Source organism: Schistocerca nitens, chromosome 7, assembly GCF_023898315.1.
Source record: "Schistocerca nitens isolate TAMUIC-IGC-003100 chromosome 7, iqSchNite1.1, whole genome shotgun sequence".
Classification (NCBI taxonomy): Eukaryota; Metazoa; Arthropoda; class Insecta; order Orthoptera; family Acrididae; genus Schistocerca; species Schistocerca nitens.
The window spans coordinates 241579185-241591890 of NC_064620.1; the positions used below are offsets into that span (position 1 = coordinate 241579185).

The following is a 12706-nucleotide window of genomic DNA, read 5'->3' on the forward strand; positions in this document are numbered from 1 at the left end:
CACCCTGTAGAAAGTGTATTTTTAACCGGGAAAAACCTGGGAATTTTTTTTCCTTGTCCGCGTATACACCCTGAAAATTGGTTTGGGACATATCAGTTAAAACAGCTTCTCGGGACCAATGGGAAATAAAGGCTCACCTTTTTCGTTTTCTTTCTCATAATAGTCCATTTTGGGATTGGCTGTGTAGCATTCTTTTCTTCCTCCATTTCACTTCACATGCTGGGCTTGAATCATCACTGGACATGGTTTGAAATGAAACAGAAGTGAATAAACACTAAAAACACCAAAGTAAAACAAACTATGAACTACACTCCTAATTAGACAAATGATGAATGGTAACAGACGTGCATTTCAGCTGTGCAGCACGGCAACATGACTTGTGCTATCAGCTCGAGCACGGTCCATCAGTGGCTGGCTTCCCACTGTCACTAGACAACAAAATGATTCAACTGAGTTGTCAGACCAAAGACTTGTCTCAAATGATAAATATTATGGTAGATAAATAAACATGATTAAAATATAATGGACAGAGATTCCTAATGCAAAAAGAATAAGGACGCGAGATACTGGTAGAAGTAAAGCTGTGAGTACCGGGCGTGAGTCGTGCTTCGGTAGCTCAGATGGTAGAGCACTTGCCCACGAAAGGCAAAGGTCCCGAGTTCGAGTCTCGGTCGGGCACACAGTTTTAATCTGACAGGAAGTTTCGTATCAACGCACACTCCGCTGCAGAGTGAAAATCTCGTTCTGGAAACATCCCCCAGGCTGTGGCTAAGCCATGTCTCCACAGTATCCTTTCTTTCAGGAGTGCTAGTTCTGCAAGGTTCGCAGGAGAGCTTCTGTAAAGTTTGGAAGGTAGGAGACGAGATACTGGCAGAAGTAAAGCTGTGAGTACTGGGCGTGAGTTGTGCTTCGGTAGCTCAGATGGTAGAGCACTTGCCCGTGAAAGGCAAAGGTCCTGAGTTCGAGTCTCAGTCGGGCACACAGTTTTAATCTGCCAGGAAGTTTCAGAATAAAAATAAGTAAAAATGAGACAAACAAAAAGTTAGTATGATAATTAAATGACACAGCTAAGGATTAGAAATGAAAAAAAAATTATATTTAAACCATTCAGTTGAATAAAAGTAATGACAACAGTAATTTAAATAAAAATGTAAAAACAGCAGATCATACCAGTCAAGATATGAACACTCAACCTTCAGCATATCGGCCAGATAACTTCATCACTGTGCAACGACAGTATTTTGAAACTGATTTCATTGTCAGTCAAGACTCTAATGGATCACAAGAAATTCTGAAATTATTTTTTGTTGATTACTCGCAAATAAGGCCCACCAGGGTAATGGCTGCAGGGTAGGATAAGTGGGATCCTAACCCACACCACCGACCACATAGATGGTTTGAAAAAGTCGGTCCCACCCCTGGGGATCTCCCCTTGTAAGTCTGAATCTTGCTGCAGAGGTGGTCATGAAATCTGTCTGTATACTATTATGACAAGGGGATCTGTCAATGGAATACTTGAGTCTGCTTGGAAATACACATTTTGAAAGGTGTCCCTTGTTATGTATATGACTTGATTGTCAGTGGAACTGACTTAGATTAAAAATATTCAAATAATAGTATTAAGCATAAAATGTAGTCAGAAACTTGAAAGTGCAGAGGGCTAATAAAAACACACACAGAAAATATATATTTGTTCTCTCAAGCTTTTCGAGCTACAAAATAGTTACCTGCTCCACTGCTATCTTCTCCAGGTTTTTTCCCTTGAAGAACAACCCATAGTTACCTATGCTTGTTTCCTTGGACTGTAATGGAATTTGTGTCAGTATGTTACATGTAATCAAAAGTCTGTAGTGCAAGGTTAGACTGAAATTTCAATGCTTTTTGTTAAGAGTGTAAAACTTTTTGGCTGCAGTACCACAATGTCAGATTTATCTGTACCCGGCACTAAAATGTGAACAATAGTTAAATACTATCACACCCTCTAATTTTGTGGCCATTATTGAAATATTGTGAAAACTGGACATTGTATCAGTATTAACAACAGAAATTGTGGAGAATTATTTATTTCAGGATGCTCTTGCAGCGGAGATGTTCCAGTTCATTTCAAGGGAGGCTGAAATTGCTCAGATGGTTGTTGAATATGCAAGGCACAAACGTGATTTTCATGAAAAGGCTCTCAAATGTTTAGAGGACGTTATACCAGCATTAGAGGCTACTATTCGTAAGTAAATACATGGTTTTGCAATACGCCATTATTTGGGATAATTTTGCTTGTAATATTTAGATTTTAGCACATTGTTTCTGTGACTTGTCATCAACACAGTTGAAGGAGACATGGTTGTAAGCAGTTTTGTGGTCAGCATTTTTTCAGAGGTGATTGTAAGGAACACCCAATGATTTCTTAGCCTGCTAACCATTATGTTTTGGGTGTTTTAATTAGATTTCAGGCAGTGTCATATTTTGATACATAGATTTAAATTAAATAAATAGATAGTTATCTGCAGAAAGTATGCAAGGTTAAATTTTCTATTAAGCTATTAAGAAGATGGAAAGGTTGGAATAAAATTAACTTATTATTGGGAACACTTTTCATGCCTTGGGAATGCAGTCAAGAATATCCATTTTATTACCCAGAACTAAAAACTATCCTGAAGCAACTGAACTGGTGAGATGACACGGTCACAAGTAATAACCGATTTGAATCAGTGTGATCACTGCATTCCTTGGTCGTGTGTTTAATTTACTTAGCAAATAAAACAGTCTGGGACACCCTTCACCTTCTGCCAAAACAGACGAAGGAAGAATTATTCTGCTGATTATGGGCCAAATGGGCATTTAGGGAAATGCATTAGCAGACAGTGCAGTCAGACTAGCATGCCAGCAGATCATTGTGATAGTTACCATCTAACCTCCCAGGAATCTCTTACGTCATTAATGCAGAAAATCGTGAGACGATGGCAAAATGAGTGGATGGAAGTGACGGGCAACAAGGTACATTGCACGAAACAGATAATTCAAATCTAGTGCACCACCACCTGGTCTTGCAGACAAAGCTAAGTGATCCCTCATATACCTCTGATACCACTGATTTCTGCTTCCATCCAAATGGTGGAGTAAAAACGAGCACATACAGTGCTTTGTATGCCAGACCAACCAGCTGGTCTGTATTTGGCTGATAGTCTTCTTCGATCCTGGGTGACAATTGGAAATGTGTACAATGTATATTATGGTGTGGCAGCATTCCCTAAATTCTCTCTCTCTCTCTCTCTCTCTCTCTTTGTGAATAGTGGAGGAGGATGATTGCACTTTAACCTATCCATTTACTTACTGTTCCATGTCAAGTTAAATTTAGATGGAGATATAAAGACTGTCGCATTACTTCCTGTTTTTGTAGATGGAGAAATATGTTTGTAATCTGAAATCTTTGATTGTACGCAGAGGAAAGTGACATCAAGCCTGTGTACTCTCAGCCTCTAGAGGAGCACCTACGCATCACGCACCGTAAGATAGCACTGCCTATTGAGCTGTGTGTTTGTGCTCTGCTGGAGCTGGGTATGGCAGAAGAGGGTCTCTTCAGGGTTGCTGCAGGTATGTAGCAATATTTGAGACATTTTGTTGTTTATTCTTCACTTTATATTTTACTATTGTGAAAATTCAGTCCAAGGCTCTTTATGGTGATTCAAGCGTCATCTGTCACATTCTGTAGTCATATTCTGTGAGAACCACAGAGAGTAGTAGTCACTGGGGTGTGGAAAGGCGTCAAAGATGTATATTTAATTTAATTTAAATGCAATACAGTGAAATGCCTATTCAAGAGTTTTTGCAAGGAGTAAAAGGAGGTGCCCAATAAAAAGTTCTTTAAATCAACAGTAAACTCCATCACATTATCTACATACATTTAATGTGCTCTAGGTAGGTAGGTGAATACATGTGTATTTTGATAGCTCTCATTTTTCAAGTTTGACTTTTCCTTTGTGCTACCATCTAGTTTGGTCCTCCCACCCGCCCACACACACACACACACACACACACACACACACACACACACACAAAATTGAACTGTGTATAATTTGGGCTATATAGGAAAAGGGAAAGATGGCCTCCACACTTGAATGAAAAAAAAGTGCATAAAATTTGAATTAATTTTATCTAAAACTACATGGTAATTATAAAGTCCATGAAACATTTTAAAAATAGTATAAGTAAATCGCTAAACATAACGTAACAAATGATACAGTACGTGAAAGACAAACTCAGGATTTTTTTAAACATATTGCCTGCAAGTGCCACTGATTGTAGTTGCAGAAAAATTATGACGAGCCAGGCAAAGAAAGCATTATGTGTGCTAGAATTTGCCTGTTACCACTTGGTAGTGAGAATGCAAAGAGCATTCCATAGCAAGTATCACAGGACACCACCAGTTAACAGCAACATAGAGAAGCGGTACAAGAAATTTGAGGAGGATGGTTCTTTGTGCGATGTAAAATAATCAGACTAAATGGGTATGTGAAACCAGGCAGTGGACTGTGTTAGGGACATAATATTAGGATACCCCACAGACTAACTATCCAGTCAACAGCGAGAAAAATATTTGTAAGCAGTCGAGAGTGAAGCCATACAAAACGCAGCTCCTGCAGGCTGTAAGCCCAGATGACAAACTGCAATTTCTGTATAGATAAGTGTCTTTCCGGGAAGGTCAATGAACACATCGCACATATGTGGGGGTACAGAGAATTCACCTGCGACTGTTAAACATGTCCTTGATTCTGAGATGAGATGTCCTTGATGTCCAACAAGACATTCTATAGGCCCTTCTTTGCTGTGAGAACTGTCAATGGTATCATATTTCATGACATGCAGCAGTTGTTGCTCTGGCCACAACTTGAATTGATAGTAGTGATTTCGTCTTTCAACAAATGCCACCCTCCATGTTTTCACAGTTGTGTACGAGATTACCTGAATAATACGTTGCTACAATGCTGAATAGGGCATGTTGGGGCAGCTGACCTGGTGCTATTCAAGTGATCATTACAGGTACCAGACTTGACACCCTGAGATTTTTCCCCTTGTGGGGTTATATGAAGAAAGTGTTTATGTCCCACCTTCACCACAGAATCTCGAATACTTGTGATGCAGCATCACAGCAATTGTGGGGTTGGGTATAGGCGGAAGGGCACATAGAACATTTATAAACACTGGGGGGGAGGGGGGGGGGGAGCTTTGAGAGTTTGTCTTTCACACGCTGTATAATTTCATATTGCCATTTGTCTGTACAGATGTTTGGAAGTATTTCATGGACCTGATAATTACCCTGTATTGCAATGGATGAGATGATTAACCAATTACTTTCAAATTAGTTATGAAGTTTCCTTAAAGAAATCCTTATTCTTTGATAAAGTTTCTTTTTCATTGACTGGAAAATTAAGGCAATACTCACATACAACCTGAAACATATACGCTTAGATTTATCATTTTATATAAATAGTTATTGTAGTCCTCGATGAGCTTTATTCTTTTATTTGCTGGGTCATTTGCGACTTTCAGTTTATTGACTAGTTCTAGAGTGTTGATAAAATCTTCATTTTCATGCCACAATGAAGAATCTGTCTTAAGGAACTCATCTAAAAGCTAAACTCTGCCCGAACAGGCCATGAAGGCCCATCTCTACCAACTGGTTGCCGTGTCATTCTCAGCCCACAGGCGTCACTGGAAAGATACAGAGGGGCATGTGGTCAGAACACCATTCTCCCAGCCGTATGTCAGTTTAAGAAATAAGGAACTCATCACTCAAGTCAAATCTGTTAAGAAATTGCCTTGTTTTATTAGACACAAACTGTTCTATCCCATTGTTGATAGTTTTTAGGATTTGATCAATTCCTACTTAAATTCTTTTAATATTTTTGTGAAATGGTTATTCCTCATGATACAGTTTCCATTTTTGTGTCAGAAGACAAAATTAGTGTCAAAGAAAGCAAAGCCAATAGATTGAGAAGACAGGTACTGAAAATGGTGTTTCAGTTTGTGTAAAACCACACAGGAGAAATCAAAATCGACCACCTGGTATTTATAAAACATGCTGAAGTCCATATAACTACTAAAATTTATCTATCTAACTGTACCACCCGTATTAACCAACATCTTGCCCCTACATCTTTTCTAGTAGTGATTTCCATGCACTTGGACTGATACGTTGTTATTTACAAATTTGCAGGTAACTCTTTGTTTATGATTCACTATACTCTGCACGGTCTTCTCCTGATCATCTTTCACTGACTTATTTGCAAATCTGACAGCACTTTTCTTTCCTTCTTGCAATTTACCTTGCTTCTAGGTGAAATTTCTGCAGTGACTTCCCTTCTCTATTTGCCCTGTTTTTAAGCTTTTATCCAGGAACTTCTCCGACCACAATTTGTTGTTGTAATTGAGGTGTTGTCTGGAACAACAACTTAAACTGAAATCCAGATCAGTCAGTAATTCTTACATATTACACCATCACCTCATATATTCTGAAAATACAGTATTTCATTTATATTTGACTGAAATTTAAGGCATGTACTTGTGTTTTAAAAGGAAAAAAAAGAGCTATTTGAGATGCTTGATGATCCATTTCACGATCTGAATATTGCTGTTCCAGCGAATGGCTCAGTTTTTTCTTATCATAATTTTTTTCTATAATAGTGTCCACTTTTCTTGTGAGAAAGTCTCTCCTGCTTATTACATAATATGACCCACAACCCGGCACTGGTGAGTTCTTGCAGCACGGGATAACAATGACAGTGACCTGGAAGAGTGGAGTGAGAGGGGGTGACAGAATAGAGGAAGGGGAGACTGTAGGGAAGAGGGTGTCGGTGTATGCTGAGTAAAGTTAGGATATTGGGAGCAAGGTTGAATTACATGTGGGGCAAGAGGCTAGCGGAGAGTGAAGTTGGAGGATTACAGAGTTGAAGGGTCTGTTGAAAGGGTAACTTGCGTCTATGTTGTTTGGAGAAGTTGGTGCTGGGGAGGGGGATACAGGTAGCACATATTCTAAAGCAGCCATTGAACTAAGTATGTCATTCTCAGTGTCATATTCTGACAGTTGTTGGTCAACCCTGCTCTTGGCCACAGTGCGGTGGCAGTCATTAATTCGGGTGGGCAGCTGGTTGGTGGTCACGCTTGCATAGAGTGTAGAGCACTGTGCAGAAGTTGTAGTAGAGCTGCTATATGTCAAGACTGCTTACACAGACAGCCCTGCCTCTGGTGGGGCAGCTTAAGCCTATGACTGATTGGAGTAGCATGTGCTGAGTGACTGAATTGGACAGGTCTTGCACCTGGGACTACCACAGGGATATGACGCGAGGGGCAAGCTGGTGGCAGTGGGAGTGTGAGTAGGCCAGAGTGTTGTGCAAGGTGGGTGAGCGACAGAGTGCCACTTCAGGGGCGCTGGATGGGATTTGGGTAGGATGTTCCTCATTTCTGGGAATTTATTTAATCGTATGGCTAGGGCCCCCTGTCGGGCAGACCATTCACCAGGTGCCGGTCTTTCAATTTGACGCCACTTCGGCGACCTGCAGTCGATGAGGATGATAGGATGATGATGATGATGATGATGACAGCACAACACCCAGACAGTGGGCGCAAAAAATTCCCCGACCCAGCTGGGAATCGAATCCGGGTCCAGAGGATTGACAACCCATCACGCTGACCACTCAGCTACCGGGGCAGACATTTATGGGAATGATGATGGATAGCTGAAGCTCTGGATAAAGATATGATTCAGTTGTTCCAGAGTGGGTGATTTCTGTTTTCCTGGGGACGGGGGGAGGTACTCCTTTGCAGTTGGTTCTTGGGGTGGAGAGAAGGTTCGGGTAAGTGTGGAGGGTGAGGATCTGGCATGGGAAACCTATTTGCCGACCAGGTTTGGGGGTTAGTACCTGTCTGTGAAGGTCTTGGTGACACCTTCAGTATACTGGGTGAGGGAATTCTTGTGACTGCAGAAGCACCATCCATCCATAGCCAGATTATGTGGGAGTATCTTCCTTTGGTGTGGATAAGACCCCTCCCACATCTGTTTGCTTAGATGTAGGATTCCCACAGTTTTTTTAAATGTAGTTATTAGCTATTTCTGATATAACTAAAGCTTTCATCGTTTACTACCTTTAACTAATCAGATATAAAATAGCTTCTGTAATACAGCGAAAGTTCTTTCCTATTTCCTATCTCATTTATTTCATTAGATTTGGTATTATGAGCATTTACTTAAATTGATGTATCTTTCAAATGGCCGTTTACTCGTATTTGTGAAAAGAAAACAGAAAAAAAGAGAATAAAATGCCTTAAAACATTAACTAAAATTTCCATTGGTGCTTGGCAAAACATGATGATAATATTAAAAAAGAAAACACTTCTTAATGTTCTGCAAAATTATGTTTATTTTGTCGTGAACCAGCTTTTGGTTTCTTAGGCCCTCTTCAGGTGACAACTGAATGTCATTCAGCTGTCACCTGAAGATGGACTGAGAAGCCGAAAGCTGGTTCATGACCAAAGAAATATAATTTTGCAGAAGTGTTTTCGTTTTTAACATTAATAAAATGCATTATGTATTTGCATCAAATTTTTCAGCTTCTGTTCTGATAAAAAGCAGCTGCAACTGTTCTAGATTACATGAAAAAAATTTTCCGAAGCATCAGCTTAAAATGTAATTAATTTTTCTGTTCAATATTTAAATTTGAAGTGCTATTTTAGTAGTTCGCTCACCACTCTTCCAGTGACAGTATTTTAATTAAGTCATGTGTAATTACAGACAAATGGCAAAGCCTGTTCTCCAAAAAAAAAAAAAAAATTGGTACATGTGCTGTGGTTATTTTTTAAGGTATGTCAAAAGTCCGGCGCATGAAGTTGAGCCTAGATGCTGGTTTGATGAAGCTGGAGACAGCGATAGAATATGGTGACCCTCATGTTGTCGCTGGTGCACTGAAGTGCTACCTGAGGGAACTCCCGGAGCCACTCATGACATACAAATTATATGATGAGTGGATTGCAGCCTCAAAGTGAGTGTTGCTTTTCATTGTTTTTAGTGAATTGATTGATGCAGGGAACACACACACACACACACACACACACACACACACACACACACACAGAGGGGGGGGGGGGGGAGAGAGAGAGAGAGAGAGAGAGATAAGTAAAAAATTCTATTCTGCACTGGTATCCAAAATTAAAGCAACAATTTGGTATTTCCCCATCCTGTGTCTAATTCATGATATAATCACACAAACTGACAACAGGTGTACATATGATGATGTTCTGCATGGAATATGGTGTTTTGGTCAACAGAAAACAACGCCATCGATGACGTCAGGGCACCAATCAAACGTAGTGCTGTTTACCGGTAGTCCCACATCCACAATTGCTGTGTGCACACTCACAGATGGTGCAGTATGGCACGAAGATGCCTACCATGCTCTCTGCTGTGGAGGGCCATAGGAAGAATGAAGCAGGACAGTTGAAAACTCATTTGACCCGATGGCTTAAAGTGAATCATTCTGTTGTTTCTCGGATGTGGTGACAGTTTATAGAGACCGAAACTTTATCCCAAAGGCCAGGGCAGGGCCAACCATGTGTGAAAACAGAAAGTGGGGACCGTTATTTGGCTGTAAGGTTACAACGGTACCGCCTTAGTACTGCACAGCGACTAGCATCTGACCTATCAACATACTGGACGTGTTGTATCAAGGCAAACACTGTAGAGAAGGCTTCAACAGAGTGGCATTTATTGTTGGAGACCTGCTATGTTGGTGCCTCTGACATGTCTTCATAGAAGGGAACATCTAGAGTGGAGTTGCCAATGCGCCAGCTGCTCAGTTGAACAGTGGGCCAATTTCATTTCACAGATGAGTCCTGATTTGGTCTGCAGGGTGCTTCTCAATGGATTCACATCTGGAGGGAATGTGGAACACGATTTCGAGATCCAAAAATTGTGGAGGGAGACTGATATCAAGGAGGATCGCTAATGGTGTGAGCAGGGACTATGTTGACCACTTGGAAACCTCACCATGGATGAATCGACAAGGTTTAACTGCTGTCAGGTATCGTGACGAGATACTGGGACCTCATATGTGGTTGTTGCAAGGTGCTGTGCGCCCAGACTTTGTATTGATAGATGGTAGTACTTGACCTCATAGAGCACAAGTGGTTGATGTTTTCTTGGAAACTGAAAATACTGCTTGCATGGTGTGGCCTGCTCGCTCTCCAAATTTGAATCCCATAGAGCACATTTTGGATGCACTAGGGAGACAGGTTGCATCACGTTAACATTCACCAATCACTCTCTAAGACTTGTGAGCAGCTGTGCAGGAAGAATGGGCATTATTGCCTCAACATGACATTGGTTACATCATTCACAGCATGCTCAGTTGTTGTCAGGTCTGTATTGCTGCCAGAGGTGGTCACACACCATGGTGAGCACATTAACCAGTTGTCAGAATGTGTGTGCAAATCCGTTACGTCGGGAAAAACGAAGAACATTTTCGTCTACTGCTATACATGCCAAAGTTGATCATGTTCTGTGTTCTTTACATTGTTTCTATTTTGCTATCACCTGTTTATACCATTTAGTAGCAAAATAAACTTAACTGTGCAACATTTCCATTTGTTGCTTTAATTATGGACATCAGTGTATTTTACGCATAAACAATGTGACTGGATGCTGCCTGTTGATTAATTGAGAAGATAGTGAATAATTGGAAAAACTTAAAACATTTACACTGTTATTGTAAGCCTTTTATTATGTGAGTCACATTCCATGGATCACATAGAGAGAGATCACTGGTATTAGAGAGAAGTCAAAAGTGTGCATTTTATTTCATTTGAATCCAACGCCATAAAATGACTTAAATTATGAAAGATCATTGTATACAGTGATAATTTTAATTATAAGATTATGTGAAACATTAATTTTTAGAGTTTCTGTGAAAATATTTGTCAGTGGAGTAGGCTTTGCCCAACACGAAGTTCCTTAATTTAGTCGTGAACTCCACATTTTCTTCCTGACATTCAGTAAGGCCTGGCAGGATGTTGAATGCTTCTGTACCCAAGTATCAGACTCCTATCTGTACTGTTGTTTACTCTTGAAGCCTTTTTGTAGGACTTTTTTTTCCTGTTATATTTATGCTTTTCACTATTTCTTGAGAAAACAGAAATAGTGGTTATGTCAAATGATATGTATTTATATTTTTGGAGGTGGTTAAAATACCCTGCTTTTTGGTGAAGTCCCTGCAGAATGTTCTAGAATTAACACCAGACATGAGTAATAGCAGACTCCTGTATTCTGAAAATACCTGTCAGTTAAGTACCCCCCTTCCAAATGTATCATAACCCAATAGTGAACAGAAATTTGTTGAATAAACTAGAATAAACAAGTTGCCTCATGTGTAAATCACCTACAATAATTTCATGAATACTGAAAATAATAGCTAAACTAAGGCACCTAATTAATTCTAGACAGTTGGTATTCCAATCAGTTGTGTGTTGGTTGTGTCTTTTTTTCTAGTCCCAAGAACTTAACACTTTCTTCTTCTTGCATTTCTTTCTTTGGAAAAAAAACATTACTTTGTTTGAAAAAAGTGTTTTTTTTTTTTTTTTAGCTTATGAAACTCTATAAATAGTACTATGCACTATGTACCAAGTCTAGTCAAAGTTTAAAGATGATACATTTTTCTTGAACTTGGTGTTGATGTTTTCAGATACTTCATTAACGGTCTTTTTCAGCAAGGGGACTAGCCCTACTTTTTGTTCTTATATTTGTATCATGTGCAAAAAGGACGATGTTTGCCTCTCCCGGGGCTGCAATTGAAAGATCATTTTATATGTAGCAGCACACACATCACTGCAGAATGAAAACCATTCTGCAAGTCGTTCTCTGTAGCATGAATAAGCCATTTCCGTAGGATATCTTCTCTTGCAGGAGTGCTAGTCTGCCAGTACATGAAGGAGAACTTGTGTGAAGTATGGAAAGTAGAAGAGGAGGTGCTGGTGGAAGTAGAGCTGAGACAGAAGATCGTGAGTTGTGCCTTGATAGCTCAAATAGTACAGCATTTGGCAACCAAAGGCAAACAATCTAGGTTGGAGTCCCAGTCTGGAACGCAACTATAATCTGCCATGGTGTATCAGAATGCTAGTTCTTCTTGTAGTTCCCAAAGTGGTTCCCCGCCATCTCTGAAAAAATTGGCCATATGTGCCTATAATGCGACTAGTACAGAGCTACTTTTAACATCATAGAGACTTGTTCTGCTGCACTAATAAAACCTGACGTTGCAGTACTTCTGGTGTTTCTACATGATTGAGGCAGCTTCCTAAAACAAAAAAAGTCATCAGTTGCTTTTTCAGATAGACTGATACTTTTCAGATGACCCATAGTTTAGGTTTAGTTTGGAGACCCATCCCCCCACCCCTAATGCATCCAAATGATGCTATGTATCAGAAGATGATGCAATGAAGGTTGGCATTGTGTGGTACTCTGAGACATTTATTTACTTTTGTATTTTTGGTAGATTCTCGTTGCAGTGAGTTGACCTGATAGCAGTACAAGATCAGGTACTTTTGATGAGTGATTACTGAAAGTACATTCTGAAGGACCAGGAAATACATGATAGCTGCAATGTGAGAGTGGGAATCAGTAGCAGTCCCTATCACACATTATATCTGGATGTAAAGCTCCACCACCTGG

At 40.0% G+C, this 12706-nt stretch overlaps 1 protein-coding gene across 7 annotated transcripts in view; it reads left to right on the forward strand.

The window, feature by feature from the left end:
* Nucleotides 1-12706, forward strand: part of LOC126195139 (rho GTPase-activating protein 17-like) — a 354101-nt gene that overhangs the window by 230574 nt on the left and 110821 nt on the right. For all 7 annotated transcript variants that reach the window (XM_049933640.1, XM_049933639.1, XM_049933638.1 and 4 more), the window contains exons 7-9: nucleotides 2071-2221; nucleotides 3439-3588; nucleotides 8852-9029. In XM_049933640.1, coding sequence (XP_049789597.1) covers nucleotides 2071-2221; nucleotides 3439-3588; nucleotides 8852-9029 — 479 coding nt within the window. The remainder of the gene's footprint in view (nucleotides 1-2070; nucleotides 2222-3438; nucleotides 3589-8851; nucleotides 9030-12706) is intronic.